The sequence below is a fragment of the Loxodonta africana genome, chromosome 21 (genome assembly GCF_030014295.1).
Source record: "Loxodonta africana isolate mLoxAfr1 chromosome 21, mLoxAfr1.hap2, whole genome shotgun sequence".
NCBI lineage: Eukaryota > Metazoa > Chordata > Mammalia > Proboscidea > Elephantidae > Loxodonta > Loxodonta africana.
Window position 1 is genome coordinate 18,617,834 of NC_087362.1, and position 20,048 is coordinate 18,637,881.

At 41.1% G+C, this 20,048-nt stretch overlaps 1 protein-coding gene and 1 pseudogene across 1 annotated transcript in view; one reads left to right on the forward strand and one right to left on the reverse strand.

Annotated features, from left to right (window-relative positions):
- Nucleotides 1-16,750, forward strand: part of SH3RF1 (SH3 domain containing ring finger 1) — a 206,222-nt gene extending 189,472 nt beyond the window's left edge. Inside the window, exons 10-11 of the mRNA XM_023554974.2 lie at nt 2,339-2,703; nt 13,836-16,750. Of these exons, the coding sequence (XP_023410742.2) occupies nt 2,339-2,703; nt 13,836-14,004 (534 nt within the window). The 3' untranslated portion in view covers nt 14,005-16,750. The remainder of the gene's footprint in view (nt 1-2,338; nt 2,704-13,835) is intronic.
- Nucleotides 16,751-17,278: 528 nt separating this feature from the next.
- LOC111752194 (5S ribosomal RNA) lies at nt 17,279-17,397 on the reverse strand (annotated as a pseudogene).
- Nucleotides 17,398-20,048: the final 2,651 nt, after the last annotated feature.

Consider the following 20,048-nt stretch of genomic DNA (forward strand, 5'->3'; position numbering starts at 1 on the left):
CATGGCAGGAATAGCTGGACTTTGCAGCTGGCTGCTACCGTAAAGTGTAAACTCTTAGACTTTATTCTTTCCCAGCTCATTTGTTGTGTCCCCGCCCCTGGACCTCAGGCACCTGAAAGGAAGTGTGGCAACCGCTGTGGCAGGTGTTTTGTCAGGCTACTTCATTGGGCATTTTGTAGAGGAAGGGCTTTGTTTCTACCAGATTTGGGAAATCCAAAATATTCTCTTTTGTTTCCTTAGCCCTGGGACTAGCTAAACGTTTTTCCTTCCTCCCACATATGTGCTTGTCTGGGCTTTTCTGGACCTCTCAGCTTCGGTGGATGTGGGGCTCTGCTGTAGGCAATGGATGTATACACTGGGCTGTGTAAGGTACGGTCACTGCACTCAAACAGATAGTCCAAGTTCATAGGGTCATTTGGGTCATAGGGTCCTTTGGGAAATGTAAAGTTGAATGATTCAAAAGTCAGTAAGGTGAATTGAATCCAGGCCTTGAATCTTCAGCGTGTGTGTGCGCGCGCGCGCGCACGATTGATTGTTCTGCTCATCTGCAGCCTGAGCTGAGCATATACGGAGATGACTTTAGTGCCTCCCTCTACATACCCAGGAGTCCCTGGGTGGCTTAAACAGTTCAGTGTCGGCTACTAACTCAAAGGTTGGTAGTTTGAATCCATGCAGAGCTACCTCAGAAGAAAGGCCTGGAGCTCTGCTTCCGGGCTTCTGGGTTAACGCGTATTACAAGCAGCACTCAGTAAATGGGGCCTAGGGTGCAGTTTTCCTGGGATGCCTGTCGTCACCTGAGATATGACTGTTTTTTGTCTCTGCCCTTTTTCAGCCATTCTGTCTCTAATGGAACTGCGTTATTATATCATGGGTTCAGACTTTCTCCAAGGGATTTTTACTGGGTCTGAACTAACTCATTCTCCCGAGAAAAATTCCTCAGTGTTCTATCTCCCTATGTGCCCCTCATAATTCCATTTCCCTGCTAATGGGCCTTAATAATTCCAATTTGCCTATAGTTCTCTGAAGAATTCTTTCTCTGTGAAATGTTTTATCTTCCACCAGTGTTTTCATTCGGAGGACTTAATGATACAGTGGACATCTCAGTAAAGCAATTTAAAATTGTGGTTGTTACCTGTGTTTGGTCCCCAGAAAGAACCGTTGAAGCTTAGGGTCTGGGAATGAAGGACAGTTAGCTGTGGATATGATTTTCCAACCAGAGCGAAGAGAGCATGTGTCAAAAGAGACAAAGATTCAAGAGATAGCTTCTGTGGCATGAGATTGCTGCGGACGCTCATATCTGGACATTTGCTTGCAAAAACAGGACATAAAAATGTTTGTGGATACGCTAGTGTTTTCCTTAAAATTTTGTGGAGGTGGTTTTGGCTTTCTCATCAGGGAGGAACTTGCACAGCAGACATGATTTGACTTTTGTTGTGACTGGCTTATTAAATTTAATGAAGATGGTGACATGTGAGAAGTGGTTTAGCCATTAACTCTGATCAGGGTATCACTACCTATAAATGATAAGGCTCAAGTCTGTGGGTGTAAAGTGAAGTGCTGTCAGGTTTAGGTTTAACACAGCTCACAGTTGGCTCTTACAGTGCTAGAGGTAGGAGAAAATAATACTGATTTCTGGAAATAAAATCCATAATCTGAAATTTTCATTAATTTCCTTACCTTACCTCAGCCGAAGATCACAATGAAAAATGGAATGTCCAGAACAAAAACACATGGCCTCATGGGAGAAGAGAGAGAAGCAAAAGGTCCAGTTAACACCACACAAATATTCGTATCTAGCTCACGAGCTGCGAAATACTGAGAGAAATAATTTTTAAAAATCTGGTAAAAATAGAAATGGTAGGATTTTACAGATTGTAACAGCGGCAGTAATGTCCATCTCCAACTTTATATATATATATGTATAAACAACAACAACAAAAAAACCATTGCCATCGATTCCGGCTCATAGTGGCCCTATAGGACGGAGTGGAACTGCCTGATAGGGCTTCCAAGGAGTGCGTGGTGGATTCGAAGGGCCACCGTTTTGGTTAACAGCTGTAGCTCTTAACCATTAGGCCACCAGGGTTTCCAGGGACAGTGGTTCAGCACTTGGCTGTTAACTGAAAGGTTGGCGGTTGAAACCCAGCAGTGGCTCTGTGGGAGAAAGATCTGGCGAGCTGCTCCCTTAACGATTTACAGCCTTGGAAACCCTACGGGGCAGTTCTACTCTGTCCTATAGGGTTGCTATGAGTCGGAGTCTACTGGACGGCACACAACAATATATAAATACGTGTGTGTGTGTGTGTGTGTGTGTATATGTATGTATTTTCCCCCCCAGAAAGAAAAAAAGGGTTTGTTGAAGCTGCTTTCTGGAGCCTCCACCAAACGTAAGCCCCGAGTCTCCCCTCCAGCGTCGCCCACCCTGGAAATGGAGCTGGGCCCCGCGGGCGAGTTGCCCCTGCAGGGAGCGGTGGGCCCCGAGCTGCCGCTAGGGGGCAGTCATGGCCGAGCGGGCTCCTGCCCCGCGGACGGGGACGGCCCAGCGGTAGCGGCAGTGGCCGCCGCGACAGCACTGGCCCAGGACGCGCTTCATCGGAAGACAAGCTCCCTGGACTCCGCTGTTCCTATCGCGCCCCCTCCTCGTCAGCCGTGTTCTTCTCTGGGTCCTGTCATGAGTGAGTCTCGGCCTGTTGTTTGTGAAAGGTAAGTCCAGTGTTTTCACAGAAGAAAACTAAGAAGTGAGCAGGTTTAAAGCTGGGATATCTGTTCTGGGTGTTTAAGATATTTTCCCATATTCTTGTTTTTTGATTGCTTTTTTTACTGAATTTGTAAAAACGATCTAGCACCAGCCGTCTTTTACCACACGCTGCAGCATCCTGTATTCTCCACTCTTCATTCTTCACGTTTGCTGGCTGGGTTAGGCCCCCAGCTTCCTTTTCCTTTATTTTCTCCAGAATCATGTCCAGAAGAAATTTTTCCATCGCTTAAGATTCATTCACATCTGCGTCCTTCGTCTTGCTTCTGTTCCATCACCAGCAGTAGCTCTCTCCTCTTACCCTTTGCCTTTTTTGAATTAAAGGTCTCCATCAGAAGCTGTGAATTGAGAAGCAATAGAGAAATTTGCCAACTAAGAGAATTCTCTTTAATATTACTGAGCCAGAAGAATGTAGCTAAGTTCTCAGAGACCTGAATCTCTCCTCCTGACCCAGTGACTTGGTTCAGTTATGCTCAGAACAGTGAGCCTTATTTAGTGACTCTGGTCATGAGGAATGATTTCAAATGAGAGGAGTCCTCTTTGATACACCCACTGGTGTTCTAGGAGTGTGTTAGAAAGAAAATATATTTAATAAGACAAATATCTACTAGGATTTCATAAACTAAAAATGAAATGCTGTTTGTTGCCTAGAATTACATTAGGAAGTATGCTAAAAAATAGCAGACCATTTTAACATAATGCATACATATATGAACAGAAGTTTTAAGCGTCGTCTATATTTACTGTTTCTGTAAGCTTCATTCCCTCTCTACCTGCATTTCAGAAATAAAGCAGATATCCGATTTGTGAAAGTATTGCGTTTTGGGCAGCATTTTCTGTGTTGCCCACTTGAAATCTTACTATGACATGTCATACTTTAATATAGTTTAGAGCCGGGGTACTTCTGTGTTTCGAATGGAGCCATATGAAATTTTGCAACCACCAAAATCTGAGGCCTCCATTTACATCATTTATTTTTGGTACCTTCTTTACCTAAAAACTACAAAAAATAGAAAAGAATGAACTTCAGACAACTTATGTGCGTTAATTACGGAGTACAGAGTTTATTAGGACCCCGGTGGCGCAGTGGTTAAAGCACTTGCTAACCAAAAAGTCTGAGGTTCGAACCCACCAGCTTTCCTGCGGGAGAAAGATGTGGCAGTCTGCGTCTGTAAAGATTACAGCCTTGGAAACCCTATGGGGTAGTTTGACACTGTCCTGCAGGGTTGCTATGAATCAGAATCAACTCGATGCCGACAGGTTTTTGTTTTGTTTTTTAGTTTACTATGTATTTTTATATATAACATAATGCTCTTCAGAAGCAAGACTGCATCTTACATGCTTTGGACTTGTCAGGAGGGATCAGTCCCTGGAGAAGGACATCATGCTTGGCAGAGTACAGGGTCAGTGGAAAAGAGGAAGACCCTCAACGAGGTGGATTGACACAGTGGCTGCAACAATGAGCTCAAGCATGACAACTATTGTAAGGATGGTGCAGGACCAGGCAGTGTTTTGTTCTGTTGTGCATAGGGTCACTATGTGTTGGAACCGACTCCACGGCACCAAACAACAACAACATATATTTTTACAGTGGGGTGAAAAATAGTTTTCTGTAGCTCTAATCCTTATAAAACCTGTTTTGAAGTGAAACATTACCCTAAAAAGTGCCCCTTCCCTACAAAGAAAACCACTGTCTTCCTGTCTCATCTGTTGTGCCCTTAAGAAAGCCTCGAAATTTTGTCCTGAATTCACTTGATCTTTTGTTTCTGAGATTCATCCTTCTCTGGCATTATTACTCTGCTTTCCAGGGATAGGGCCTTTTGTCCCTGGAGTTTGTCCAGTTACTCGTTTACTTTCTCTTGGTCGCGCAGGCTTTCTCTCCCAGGCATTGATCTGCAGTTTTTCCTTCATGCCTGGAGGGGACCTCTCTTCTTTCCCTGTCATTGGTGGTATTTGTGCGGCTGTTTTGAGTGGTGGTTTACTTTGCCCAGATGCTTCCTAGGCAGGGCCCGGGCATTGCTGCCTCCCCCATTGTGCATTCCTTTTCAGTTGCCAGATGTCCTCCATCTCTGTGGCTTCTGCATTCCAGCCCCTTTCTCGTCTAGGAGCTCCTTTCTAACAGCCGGTTTCTGCTGCTCAGAGCATCTGAGAGGAGAAACCACTAACACAGAAGGGTGATAGCATTTCAGGGAGCCAGGGATACCCATCAGATAGGAAACGAGGAGAATTTAACCAGGGCACAGATGGGCATGCTGGAGCTCGTGGCAGGTTGTTTATTAACAATTTCAATTTTTACAAGTGGGAAAGGGGACTTTGGAGAAGACTTCTGCCCATGTTTACATTTTTACAGTCCATATGCTTAATGGAATATTAAGTATAATAGCCAGCCTGCCCAACCAACTTTTCACAGGCCCTTTTGCCTTCATGCAATGATGGTAATAGTATTTATTTAACCTGGATTCTTAGGTCTGCCTGCCTATGATAACAACAGGGGAAATGTGTGAAAACAAATATGGTAGGAAAACATTCTGTTATCCACTGGGCAATGAATTTTTTTGGTTAATAGAAAGCTACCAAGTGTATCATTTAGGGATTACCTATTTAAATCTTTCAAACATTTCAACACAGTGAAAAAGGACTTTGAAAGTACGTTTCTCTAAGTAAAATGAAAAATGCTAAAAATGAAGGAAAGGCGAACTCTTACTTGTATCGGTATGATTCAGAAAGCATTTCAGGATCTTATGATGCCTCAGTTCACAATGTAAACATCGGCCACTCTTGCTTCGCCAAAGCACAGAAGCCTGAGATTCTTCTGATAAAACTTTTACTGATAGGATGCCACAGAGTGGTTGTCTGTATGTAATATTGGGATGATATGAGATGGGATTCATCTGTGGATTATAATAATTATGAGCATGAAATTTCCTCTCAAACCGCGACCCTGTCCCGTAAATCTCCAGTAAAAGGACGTGATGGAAGCAGCCAGTGCTGTCAGTGGAGAGAAGCGTTCACATGATATGAAGGCTTGAGCAATCTCATAATAAGGAAGGATGAGGCTTGAAGTGTGTTGACAGGTCTTGGTGTCAGCTGAGAGAATTCTCTGAGGAACAAAAGAATCCTTTTGTGTTTGCTAGAGAGACCGGAGAAAACAAGCAAGAAGCAGCGCCGTATCCTGGAGGCAGAAAATGTAGAATTGATGATGGCAAAAATAATAGAATAAATGTGTTAGGCTCAATTTTAGAGGGATTGAGAACAAATTAGGAAATTACCGAGAGAAAAGTAGAAATAAAATATTTTAAAAGGGTGGGCAAATGAAAGTATGTGTGGCAGGGCTTTTTTTTTTTTTTTTTTTTAATCTCTTAAAAAAGCATACTGATAAAGGGTTTATAGGAACACAGCAAGCCCTCTCTCTAGCAGTGTATATATTTTTAAATTTAGGAATTAAACTGATAACCACATACCCATACACCCATCTTGTAATTGGAAAAGAACCTATGATCCTTGACCAGGGATTAAGCCAGAACACTTGGAAACATTCAAATTGGATAGAGAGAGATTTATACAAAGGCAGTCAGGCTTCACCAGCATGATTCATTTCTTTGAGTCAGTGACAATGAACCCACTGGGTAAAGCAATGGACATAATTTACTTGGACTTTAAGCAAGCTGCAAAGCGAGCTAGCATGGTTTTGCCAGCAAAATACTTAGTTGGATATTAGATTGCTGTGACAACTGGCAGAAAGCAGTAAATGGTTACCCACCCAGACTGGGGCGATGGGCAGAGTGCCTCCCAGAGCCACAGGAGGTCCAATTTGGGCTATACCAGGGGAAATTAGAAAAGAAAATGTGTGAATTACCGAGAACACCGGAGAGGCCAGAAAGATAAAGAAAAAAGAATTGATGCTAAGAAAAGATTGCAACTTCCATTTAAATGGAAGCCGGAAAACTGTAGTCCAAAACAGGAGGATTGGCATTGGATGTCAGTGGACACATATAGTAAGATTCTTTGTCTGTCAAATTCCACCCTGTTAACTATTTCAAGGAGTCCCTGGGTGGTGCAAATGGTTAACATCCTTGTCTGCTAAACTGAAGGTTGGAGATTGGAGCCCACTCCAAGGCACCTAGAAAGAAAAGCCTGGCAATCTGCTTCCAAAACGTCAGCTGTTGAAAACTCTGTGAAGCACACTTTTACTCTGTCACAGATGGGGTCGCCATGAGTCAGAATCAACTCAGCAACAACCAGTTTCTGTTAACTGTCACCAAAAACCAAATTAAGGTCACACAGCCACCAAGAAGCAAAGAGGCCCATAAAGGGCTGCGTCTATAAACCACGCTGCCTCCAAAGCGTGTTTGTTCAAAGGAACTAGGGAGTGCTTTCCGACAACCAAGTTACCAGTCAGATTTAAAAACACTTCGTCATGGATTGAATTGTGTCCCCTCAAAATATATGTCAGCTTGGTTAGGTCATCATTCCCAGTATTGTGTGGTTGTCCTCCATTTTGTGATTATAATTTTATGTTAAAGAGGATTAGGATGGGATTGTAACAGCCTTACTAAGGTCACATCCCTGATCCAATGTAAAGGGAGTTTCCCTGGAGTGTGGCTTGTACCATCTTTTGTCTTACAAGAGATGAAAGGGAAGCAAGCAGAGAGTGGGAACCTCATACCATTAAGAAAGCAGTGCCAGGAGCAGAGCGCGTCCTTTGGACCTGGGGTTCCTGCTCGGAGAAGCTCCTAGTCCAGGGGAAGGTTGATGAGAAGGACCTTCCTCCAGAGCCGACAGAGAGAGAGCCTTCCCCCAGACCTGAGGCCCTGAATTAGGACTTCTAGCCTACTAGACTGGGAGAAAATAAATTTCTTTTTGTTAAAGCCATTTCCTTGTGGTTTTTCTGTTATAGCAGCACTGGATAACTAAGACCCAGTTTTTCTATACAATTAGGCCTTTTCTCTTTGTCATTTGACACCCTTATGAAGCCCTATCGTATGTACTATACTAAGTACTAAGAGGGTCAGTGAAAAAGAGGAAGACCCTCAACGAGATGGATTGACACACTGGTTTCAGTGATGAGCTCAAGCATAGCAACAATTTTGAGGATGGCGCAGGACTGAGCAGTTGTTTCATTCTGTTGTACGTAAGGTCACTGTGAGTCAGAACAACAATGAGAAGTACTAAGTACAGTGAGGCATGTAAATGAATTTACATCATCTCACCCTTCAAGCAGCTTATGGTCATTTAGTCAAGCATGAAAACATTTCAGCTGTGGGGGTAGAGGAAGATTTCACAGAGGAGCATTGGAGGCCAGGCTTTGAGAGATTGGTAGGGTATGGATAGGCCTAGATGTCGTGAAAGAGAATTTCAAGTGAAAGGAACCCCATGAACAAAGGTTTGAAACGAGGAAAGTAAAGGTCATATTTGGGAAACATGTTCGGGATTAAAGATGTGTTTAGTTAGTACATTCACGGAAATAGTAGTTGTTGTTAGGTGCTGTCAAGTCGGTTCTGACTTGTACAACACTATGTACAACACTACCTAGTCCCGTGCCATTCTCAAAATCATTTTTATGCTTGAGCCCATTGTTGCAGGCACTGTATCAGTCCATCTCGTTGAGACTCTCCATCTTTTTTCCCTGACGCTTTACCAAGTGTGATGTCCTTCTCCAGGAACTGGTGCCTTCTGCTAACATGTCCAAAATAAGTGAAATGAAGTCTTGCCATCCTCGCCTCCGAGAAGCACTCTGGCTGTACTTCTTCCAAGGCAGATTTGTTTGTTCTTTTTGTATATTCAATATTCTTCACCAACACCATACTCAAAGGCATCAATTCTTCTTCGATCTTAAGGAAATAGTAGTAGAGTTAGTTGTAAAAATAGATTAAGGCCAGATCACTGACGGCTTTGGGTGTGAGGCTGAAGGTTAACTTTACTTACAGGCATTGGGACATCATTAATGACTTTTGAGCAGTGGATAGCTAGAAATAGAGTTGCCACATAAGAATATTAATATGTCCATTCTCTATAGAATGAGTTGCGAACAAGATGAGATTTGAGGCTGAGAAGACAGGTAAATTATTTTACCAGGTGGAAGGTAGTGAGATTGTCAGCCAGGATGGCAACAATGACAATGAAGAGGAGTGGGTGAAATAGAGATTTTGAAGGTCGAATCAGCAAGTCCCATGGAGGACATGGGAGAGATTCTTTGACTCTCGAGGTTCAGAACTTCCAAAAAGCCCTATTCACATAAAGATGAGATAATCAGAGTGAGGCAGAGGGTGGAGCAGCAGATGTGAAGGGTCTCCGTAGCTGTGCTTTACATCTGTTGGTTGGTCTGTAAACACTCTACTTGGCTAAGTCTTTCAGTGTCTGAGCTAGTTGGCCTATTGTGCCCAGTATTTGGTCTAATCAGCCTGTACTAGAAGTCTGTGTGCAAACCGTCTCACAAGGCTGGAGGCCAGAACCTGAGCTGGAGAATTACTAAGTCAGTTCTGTTACTGCTGCACCTGGTAGTCTTCATATGATCCAGACTGTGTCACAGTTTCCATTATGCCCATGGTTTCTCTTTCCACCCGCTAGAGGTCTATAACTTAGCAATGAAAATTTGCTCCCACTGGGAACTTGGCAGGAAGATTATGTACTTAGCCCAGCAGTGCTGCTAGTTCAAAAAAATTTAACAAAATTGGTTTAGTGTGTTTTATAAAATGCCGATATTAATCTAATTTACTTTAAGTCTTTCAGAAACTATTTCTCTTCCGTTTCACCTTTAAGGCAGTTCACAGAGAGCCAGTGGGGAACACATTTCATGAGAGATCTACCCTGGCTATGCGATTTGAGCCACTTGTATGCTTTTTTCCAGAATTGTGAAGCTTTGCTCAAATTTTCACTTGCCCCAAGTGGCACCTATTTCCTTGCTTTTTTACAAGGATTTTTAACATATTGGCATCAGACTGGAAAGAACCTGAAAAAATATTTTCATCCAGATTCCTTCCTTCAGATTAGTTCAGGGCGAAATTATTTGTTATGCTTTTAAAGATGTCCGGATAAGGGATTCCAAAACCCTATCTCATTCTAAAGTTTGTCAAGTCTTGCTCTCAGGAAATTCATCATGAGGCTGTGGACTGAGTCCATATCCTCCACCACCTCGAAGCACCAGGTGCCCCCTGCTCTTGGTTAAGCCATATGATCATAATGCAAGCATTTTGTCCCCAATTCATTCTACACAAAACTGACATACTAGTATTCTGAAGTGGCAGCTCTGTTTCTAGCTATCCATTCCTCACAAATCATTTGGGATCATAATGGGAGCTAACCATGTGTCAAACGTCATACTGAGAACATCATACAGCTTCAGCCAAGGCTCACCATAGTCCTATTGTGCAGATGGGGAAACAGAGGCAGAGAGACTTAACTGGCCTAAAGTTGAGCTGTGTGAACTCTAGCCCTCTGGATCACTATGCTTAACCTTTTCCCCAAATCTGTCATTTTGTCATGACTTTACCACACTCTCTCCTGATTCTTCTTTTCCTTATCAACAAAGATTATGTCATATGTCATAATTGACAGAAATTCTGTATATGTTCTGTTTAGAGTATATGAAGGAAGTGTGTGAAAATAGCTTGTTGAAGGATTTGACGTTTCTTGATAGTTAGCGGTTTTATTCATAAAATATTGTCTAAAACCACTCAAAATTTGGAAAGTGTTCCCAATACTTTGCTCTGTTGGAAAAGTATGCTATGAAACACTATTTACACTAGAATGCTATTTAACAAGAATATATCTGCAGAGAGAAAAAAATTACTAGTATAGTACAGGCCAAAGGTTAACAGTGATAAGATCATGGGGAAGTTTTAATTTTTTGTTTTGTGCTTTTCCTGACTTTAGAGTTTTCAGCATTGAACATATAATAATAATTCAGTTGAAAAACATAAGTTGGTATTTATTTTAAAGAAGCCAAACTAATGTTTGCATCTGGGTATAACTTAAAATTTTTCAGATTTTGAAGAATTAGATCTATTTTAAAGAATTTGGAAATTATAAGGAAGGAAAAAGATGACTGATAATCCCACCAACTTAATAAAAGTCGTTTTTGCTGTTATTGTTTTGATTTTTTCATTCCTTGATTTAGGATTTTGGGTTGGGTTGTAAAATGATCTTTAGATCTCTGTTCCACTCGTTAAATATCTATAAAGTCTGTTATTATTATTTTGTGTCTTGAAAACCAGAAATGGCTAAGATGTTGTGCTGACATACAACGATGTAGCTAGAATATGTTAGCCCTAAGCTAAATTTTCATAGACTCTTAATTTTAGTCAACTGCAGAAAACCAGTTCTGAGTGTAGAAGCTTCTTGATAAAAGTTGTAACTGTAGAGAAAGAAAGACGAAGGCAGCTGGCAGGAGTCTCTCCCTCTTGCTTTCTCTGACTTACTTCCTGCTGCCTTCTGATCTTTCCCATGGAGGCCAAAGCCCTGTGTTCCTGTTACTTGGCAGAGCCACAGGTGCTTTTATCTAATGAAAACTGGTGCAAGTTTTGAGTAGTGCAGACATTCCAGAATGTTAGACCTCTCAATGACCTAACAGGCTATGTTGACCCCCAGACCAGGGCTTCTCCCACAAAGCCATGCCTCCTCCCTCATTCTATGCTTGATTGAACCCCGAGCCTTGAGGTCTATAAATACTTGTGTTTGAATTAACTGAGCTTTCCTTCGGAATGATAAGTCAGCCCCCATGCTGTGCTTTTGCTTCAGATCTTGGAGGGTTAATTGGTCCCTGTACCCAAAGAAGTGCGTGAATTGTTGGGGCAACCACTCAGCCTTTGCAAAGATGCCTTTGTCATAGAGTTACAGGCTAGGACCTCTTGCTAGGCTCCTTCTTAATGTAAGTGTATTCTGGGTTTTATGGAATGGAGATCGGTAAAACTAGCGATTTTCTGAAAGAACCAAGCTCTAGGGGCTTTCAGGAGTTTGGAGCATTTTACTATAGAGGTTTTTTCTGCCTATCATTTTGTAAGCCTTACTGTTCTTCACCTGCAGTCAAGGTGGGTCCTATGAGGCTATAAACTTATTTTCTGATTTTAAGAACCAAATGAAAGTAGAAACTCAAAATCACCTTTAAAACTGCATATTGATGGAGAAATTTGGGAATATATAAGGGTGATGTTGGACAGCATGATGAACATAATGTCACTGAACTACTGTACACATGAAGATTATTGAAATTGTAAATGTTTTTGTTGTATGTATTTACCACCCAAAACCCCCTGCCTCCTAGCTGATTCCAACTCATAGCAACCCTATAGGACAGAGTAGAGCTGCCCGTAGGGTTTCTAAAGTTATAAACCTTTACAGAATCAGACTGCCACATTTTCTCCCGTGGAGTGGCTGGTGGGTTTGAACACTGACCTTTTGGTTAGCCGCCGAGTGCTTTTAACCACTCACTGTACCACCAGGGCTCCTTATAGTTGCCACACACACACACACACACACAAATCCCAAAACTGAATACCCACTATTTAGCATCAGAGATAGATTTATATCCACATTGATTTATTTTCTATTGCTGTGTAACAAATTACCCCCAAAACTTAGTGATTTAAAATACCAATAAACATGCATTATCTCACAGTCTATGGGTCAAAAATTTAGAGCAGCTTATCTGTGGGTGGTTCTGGCTTAAGGTATTCCTTGAGGTTGCAGTCAAGATGTCACCTTGAGCTGCAGTCATCTGAAGCTTGACTGAAGCTAGAGGATCTGCCACATACTGTTGGCAAGTTAGTTCTCGCTTTTTGAAAGAATTCTTAATTCCTCACTAAGTAGTCTTCTCTATGGAGATGCTCGAGTATCCTTACAACATGGTGGCTGATTTTCCCCAGAACAAGTGATTCAAGACAAAGTAAAGTGGAAGACACAATGTCTTTTATGGCCAAGCATCAGAAGTGACACACTGTAATTTTCACCATTTTTTTTGGTCACACAGTATATATCTATGCATTGTGGGAGGAGACTACATAAGAATGAGAATATCAGGAGACAGACAAAGATCATTGGGGGCCATCTTGAAGGTTGAGTACCACACACCATATTTTCCCATCATCTCTTTTTTCCCTCCTTTGGTTGGGAAAGCAAGAGAGAAGCAAAGAAGAGTGATAGCACTGGAAAAATAGAAAAGAATAAAAGGATATGGAGCATAAAACAAGTCACCTCCCATAATTCTGCCTAGGAAAACTAAAGAGCATGGAAGCAGGGAGACAGATAATATTAAACCAACAAAGTTTCTGGGGTTCTAAGGTGATAGTTGATCACACCTCTCCTCACTAATATCTAAGTTGAGAACCAGTGGGGAAACAGACAAAGATGTTAGATCAGTGGAGATCAAAATGTCACCTTCATTACTGGTTGTATTGGCATGAATTGTGGACACAGTCTCCTCCCCTCTCCTAGACCTTGAAACACCCCTCCTGAGAGAGAATTTGTGTATGTAGGGCAGATGAACTTTTTTCAGAATTGCTGCCTCACCCATGTCAAGTCCTAATGTAGAGGCCTCAGAGAGAAGGACTTCTAGACCCACCTTAGAAGGCAGGCCTGACCCCTGGCCCCGACCCCTGACCCCTTTGTGCTTACAGTGTGGAAGCAGGGGCAGAGCAGAGCCCACTCAGCTTGTAGGCAGGCAGTTCAGAGAGGGCTAAACCCACCTGCTCAGCTACTTCTCCCAATCTCACCAATCAATTAAATTCACTCCTCTCTTCTTAAAGGAGATATTTCTCTTCCTGGGAAATGGAACAAAGCTTTCCTTCCCTGCAGCCAATGTATGAACACTGGGAGGGGACAAAAATGGCTCTTTCTGTAAAGGTGACTCAAACAAACCGGCTTGGGTCGTCAAGTGGACCCATTGCCCATATCTGGACTCTGTCTTTGTTAATACCAAGTCTCTACCAAACAGAGGGTGGGTGTTTTCTGAGTTGTCCTGCAAACGTTCTAAACTATTTCATGCTACGTCTTGTTGTGTTCATATTTAAGGCTTGTGCAAACTAATAGTACACCATTTTTATCTCTACTTCAATACCCTCGATTGAAATATTTCTCTCCTTTTTAGGCACAGGGTGGTGGTTTCCTATCCTCCTCAGAGTGAGGCAGAACTTGAACTTAAAGAAGGAGATATTGTGTTTGTTCATAAAAAACGAGAAGATGGCTGGTTCAAGGGCACATTACAACGTAACGGGAAAACCGGCCTTTTCCCAGGAAGCTTTGTGGAAAACATCTGAGGGGACTAACATCAAGAAGGCGTGAAGTCACACCACACAACAAAACAGCACAAATCTATTTCACGGAAAGAGCACATTTGTGGACTTCCAGGTGATCAGGAGATGAGCAAAAGATTGGTGTGTGACTCCAGTGCCCCCCAACACAGTTACACCAGCGAACAGCGAAGAAGTTGTATATGTGGGCTTATCACTCTGGATTCTGATGTGTAAGGTGTGCCTTGTACTGTCTGATTGACTATACAGAGAAATCTTTGTTATTGTTGTTGTCCTAAAGATATATAGAATGGACAATTGTTTACAAGGCTTAACTAATTTATTTGCTTTTTTAAACTTGAATTTTTCTTGTAATAGATAAATTCTTTGGATTATGATTTTAAGAAATTATTAATTTATGAAATGATAGCTAAGGAGAAGCTGGATTCTCTCCTGTTGAGAGCAAGAGATTCTTTTTGCATAGAATGCGTTACCCCCATTCCCCTCCCCCCCCCGCAGTGTTATATTTTGCTTCTTTAAGACGGAAATGCCAGTGTTCTAATTTGTTTTTCCTCTCTAAATAATAAACATACCCCAAGAAATGTAATATTCTTGGGAAATCAAAACATACAACTGAATCAGTATCAATAAGAGCCTGGGGATGGGGAGACACAAACTTGACAGAAGAGAAGTTAGTGGTTCCCTGTCTTTCTGGTTCAGTCAGGAATCGCTCCGTAAGATTTAGTCCTCGATTTAATTTTGTGAGTTTTTAATTTTCATAGACTGAAGTCAGTGAAGTGATAAAGACGACTAGATAAAGCACAACCCTTGAATAAAAATACTCAGAAATATAGTTTTATAACAGAAACAGCGCAGTTCATTGGTTGGAAATTAGGGAAAATTGAAGTTGTCGTGCTCACTTGTCTGAGAATGGCTATGAAATGTTATCTCCCATCTTACCCCCAGTGACCTGCATGCCCAGACACGATAAAACATTTGTCAGATAGTGGTGGTAAGTGATGCACTCGTGTTAAGGTCCAAGACTGTGCGAAACACTGTGAAAAGTTTACATTCATCCGTTGTGATTCTCTTCCACCATCTTGCATATATGACTGGATTCCGACAATAATGTAGACTGCGCATGGTGTGTCTACTTCATTGCAGTTTCCGGTTGAGCTTAGTTCACACCCAGGATTGACCATTACAGGAGGTGTAAAATAAATAGTACGGTCTTACCCACCCCAAAGCCACTGTAGACCAACGTCTCTGAGTGCACTCACTCCCTCTCTGGTCTTAGGCATACATTGGCCATTACACAAGTCATTAGAGAAAGTGGTCTTTTATGTCCTCTCAGCTGACAGACATAAAGGCTGAGTTTACCCAGGACACTGCTCCTGTGACTGTACGGTTGCAGCACGGAGAGTCAGTGTGCCCACATCTTACACTTGTGGCAGGATCCAGCTGAGCATATCTTTTTATATCCATTCTTTGATGTTGTTGGCCTCATCCGCCACTTTCCTTTGTGGTGCCACGCGGCCATGGGTTTGGGTAGTCCTAACAGCAAAAGGAGGGAAAGCAGCCTGGTAGCGAAAGAGATTGTTGCCACAGTTTTCCCATGGGGGAAAAAAATAATAAAACCTTTTCATTTTTTTACTTTTAAGAATTACAACTGAGAAATAGAAACATAAACTGAAAGGTCTTCTTGCCGTAGCAAGAGGTTTCATGGTCTTAACAAGATATGCGGTTAAAAATGAAATCATTCCGAAAGAAACCATTTGTTTTTGTTTTACAAAAACTGTACATTGTGTTCCTGTGTGTTGAATTTAAAAAAACAAAAAAAAAACTCAGACATTGATGTAATATATAAAGGTTTGGTGAGATGAACTTTAGTTAGGAAAAAGCTGGCAGCAGCTTTCATCTGTGTAAGTTGACACCAATGTGTCATAATATTCTTTATTTTGGTAAACTAGTGTATTTTATAAAAAGTAAAAAGACTACTACAGGTTAAGATAATTTTTTACCTGTCTTTTCCCCATATCTTAAGCTATGTGATTGAAGTACCTCTGTTAATAGTTTTCTGGTGTAAAGTCGGTTAAAATTTCATCTGTTAATAGATCAATAGGTAATACAATGTATGGGTTTTCTATTGGTTTTTTGGAGGCAGTAGATGGAGATTTTGTAACAAGGGTTTGTTACACAGCGATACAGTAATGATAAAATTGCAGTTTATCATGCCTTTTCATGTTAATAATTTGAGGACTGGGTAAAAGGTTCAAGATTAAAATTTGATGTTCAACCTCTATGTGTCCCTTGTGTCAATCCTTAAAATTTTGCTTTAAAAAAACAAACCAACTTGGGGACATTCGAATTAGTTTCTATTTCATTGTATTATTCATTTCTGTAAAGAGAACTCTTCATATACCTCAAACAGAAGACGTCTACAAGAATCAGGTTGGTAGTTACGATGCATTATATCTTTACAACTAACAAAGCTTATTTGCCTAGTTTCCCAAGAATCTCAAAGTCTTTTTTTTAAAGTTTATGGAGTCTCACAAGGTACAGTATAACACTTCAGAGTTACAAATACAGCCTGGCAATGGTTGGAGATTGCACTTTAGCCAGAGAAGGAGTACCAGACCTATATCTGGTACTCTCTGTATGGCTAAATAGAGACCATAGGATAACCCCCAGATCTCTGCAAGCCTTGGGAACATAATCTTTAGACTCACCATGATTATAACGCTTCCATGAAAGGCCAACAAACCTTAACTTCAAAAAGGAACTTGTAAGTTATGTTTAAAAAAAAAAAAAGTTTTCCAATTTAACTTTTGGTTACTATCAAATTGTCAGAATTTTTAAAAAATCAAGAATTCTAGGCTTTGTCCTAGTTCTGTCCAAAATTATCTTCATAACCCCTGGGCAAGTCAGTTATTACTTAGTTTCTACCTGGTATTGCCCTGTCTGTCTCACTGAGTGAAGATGGAGAACAAAGAAGATAATGTCCTTTTTGTTTGAAGAATGTGTGACGTTATTTTTCACTTCTGGTTTCAAATATTTCATTCCACTCACTTGGGGTATATTCAGAGAGTATCTTTACTGGGTCTAATTGGATATGGAAGGAACAAATTGAAGGCGATGTTTCCAAGTGCTCTGTGTTTATTTGTCTATTCCTGTGATGATGATAAAAACCTATTGCCAGCAAGTTGGTTCTGACTCATAGCAACCCGCCTGGTGGATTTGAACTGCTAACCTTTTGGTTAGCAGCTGTAGCACTCAACCACTATGCCACCAAGGTTTCCAAAGCCTACGGCACCTGGTATTCCCAGGCGGTCTCCTATCCAAGTACTAACCAGGCCTGACCCTGCTTAGCTTCTGAGATCAGACGAAATCGGGCGCGTTCAGGGTGGTATGGCTGTAGACTGTGGTAATAGAACAGTGTTTTTGTACCTTAAGGTGAATAATTTCAATCCAGAACTATAAATGACATTAGAATTCAAGTTTGGAAGCTGCTTTTAATAGATGTTACACTAAGTTAGAAAGCTCATTTTATGAAGCCATGTGAAATTTTTTTTAATGTATTTTGATCCAGTTAAACTATGTACTTATCAAGGTATCATCCTATTGAAAGTACTCCTTCCTCTACCCCCCAATAAAAAAATTTGCCAACATACCAGAATAAACGAGAGAATGTTTACAAAAGAGATTAGCCAACGTCTAGACTTAGCAAGGGGAGCAACCCTTTATTAATTCCTGTGAACTCCAGGCTGTAATGGGTATGCCAGAGGACTTTGCTCTGCTCCTTGTTAGTAATTATCACCCAAGGCAGGAAGGAGCTATTTGAGTGGTAATCAGCCAGTGTGAACTTTGACGATTTTAAAGTGCCCCCTCTCTGGTTTACAGATGAACTTTTTTTCTCTCTCTCTTATTTCTTATTAATAACTTTCTGACTTGGCTGTCTAGACTTCCGTTTCAAAAGCACTGATTGCAAATTCTTATTCTTCAGTGATCTAGACTCCTGGTGACCATGTTGAAAGGACCTGCCATTGACATTAATATCTGAGCCACCATTCAGTACTATTATTACAGGGTCAGACCACTTTAATGGTACTGTTAAGTTTCCAAGATAATGGAATTATCCTGCTGGTAATCAGTGAGCCAGCTGCCATTGCCATTCCTTGCAATTTAGATAACAAATGTGGTTCCAAGAGGTCTTAGACCTTGGAGCCAAATCTTTCAAGGTCTGAATTCTCATAAAAGTACTAGAAGAAACTGTGAGAGACTGCTGAGTGAGAAGGCCCTCCTAAGTATGACTCAAAACTTAGAAGCCATTAAAGGAAACAATAAATTTGACTATAGAAAAAGATCTGATAAAAACACCGTAATTAAAGTCATAAGAAGGTAACAGAAAAAATTATAACTTCTATAGCAGACAAAGAGATAATGTCCGTTGTATATAAACAGTTTCTACAAATCAGTAAGGGTAAGAACAAAAACAGAAGTGAAAATGCCCAAGGATTCATGGCAATATCCGTTTTCTTCATCTCCATCATTAACTGATGCCTGCACAATGTGCTGAGTTAAAAAGCGGCATTTTCCAGTCTCTTAAGGTTAGATGCAGCCATGTTACTAAGTTCTTGCCAAGGTATACTCTGAAGTGTTAAAGGAAACTTTTGGTAAGGCTTCTTAAAAGAGGCTGCACATACCCTCTGGCCACTGTGCTTTTCACCCTTCCAGTCTGCATGTAGACAGGATGGCTGACACTCCTGCACTATCTTGAATCATAAAGTGACCTGTAAGATGGAAGCCATCTAATATGGCGGAGGAGAAGGGAAGGAGGAACCTGAGACCCTGGCAAGCTTGAAGCCTTCATGCCAGCCTGAACTACTCATCTCCAGATATCATTTATAACAATGAAATATTTTTCACCTATGAGAATGGAAAATTAAAAAAAAAAATTGAAATCACTGTTGGCAAAATGAGGAGCCCTTAATATTTTGCTGACGAGAATGTAATTTGTTCAAACTTTGAGGGAGAGAAATCTAGAAATAACAAAATTGCAAATGTATTTACCCATCTTCTAAGAATTTATCTCCCAGATACACATTCATCAAGTACAAAATGACAGTAATATTCCTTGCAGTATTGTTTACCTAGCAAAATATTAAAGAACTTAAACGTCCATCAATAGAGGACTAGTTAGAGTAAGTCTATGCCGCTAAATGGAAACCCTGGTGGCATAATGGTTAAGCGATATGGCTGCTAACCAAAAGGTCGGTAGTTCAAGTCTGCCAGGCACTCCTTCGAAACAACGGGGCAGTTCTACTCTGACCTATAGTGTCGCTATGAGTCGGAATCGACTCAATGGCAACGGGTTTTTTTTTTTTTTTTTTTTTTTTTTTAATGCTGCTAAATACTAACTAGGAGTCTCTGGAGTCACAAAGGATTAAACACTCAATTCCTAGTTGGAGGTTTGAACCCACCCAGATGCCCCTCAGAAGACAGGCCTGGCAATCTGCTTCCAAAAGATCACAACCTTGAAAACCCCATGGAGCAGTTCTACTCTGTGCACACGGGCTCACCATGAGTTGGAATTGACTCGATGGCAAGTAACAACAACAAATACTAATTAGCCATAAAAAAGAATAGGGACGCTCTTTATAAGAAATGTGGAACCATCTCTGAGATATATAAACCAGTTGCTGTTGATTCCAACTCATGGCAGACCCATGTATGTCAGAGTGCTCCTCAGGGTTTTCAATAACTGATGTTTTGGAAGTAAATTTCCAAGTCTTTCCAAGGAGCCTCTGGGTGGACTTGAACCTCCAAACTTTATGTTAGCAGCTGAGCGCATTAACTGTTTGCACTACCCAGGGACTTCCCTGGGATATATAGTTAAACAAAAAGGCGTATGCTACCATTTAGTAAGAAGTAAGGGAAAGTATATAAAATGCACCTGTAAGCCTGTATATCTGGAAGGATATATAGGCAGTCCCTGACTTACAATGGGGCTTTGTTCCCACAACTCTGCCATAAGTCAGTTCAGACATAAGTTGAATACCTCACTTTTATTT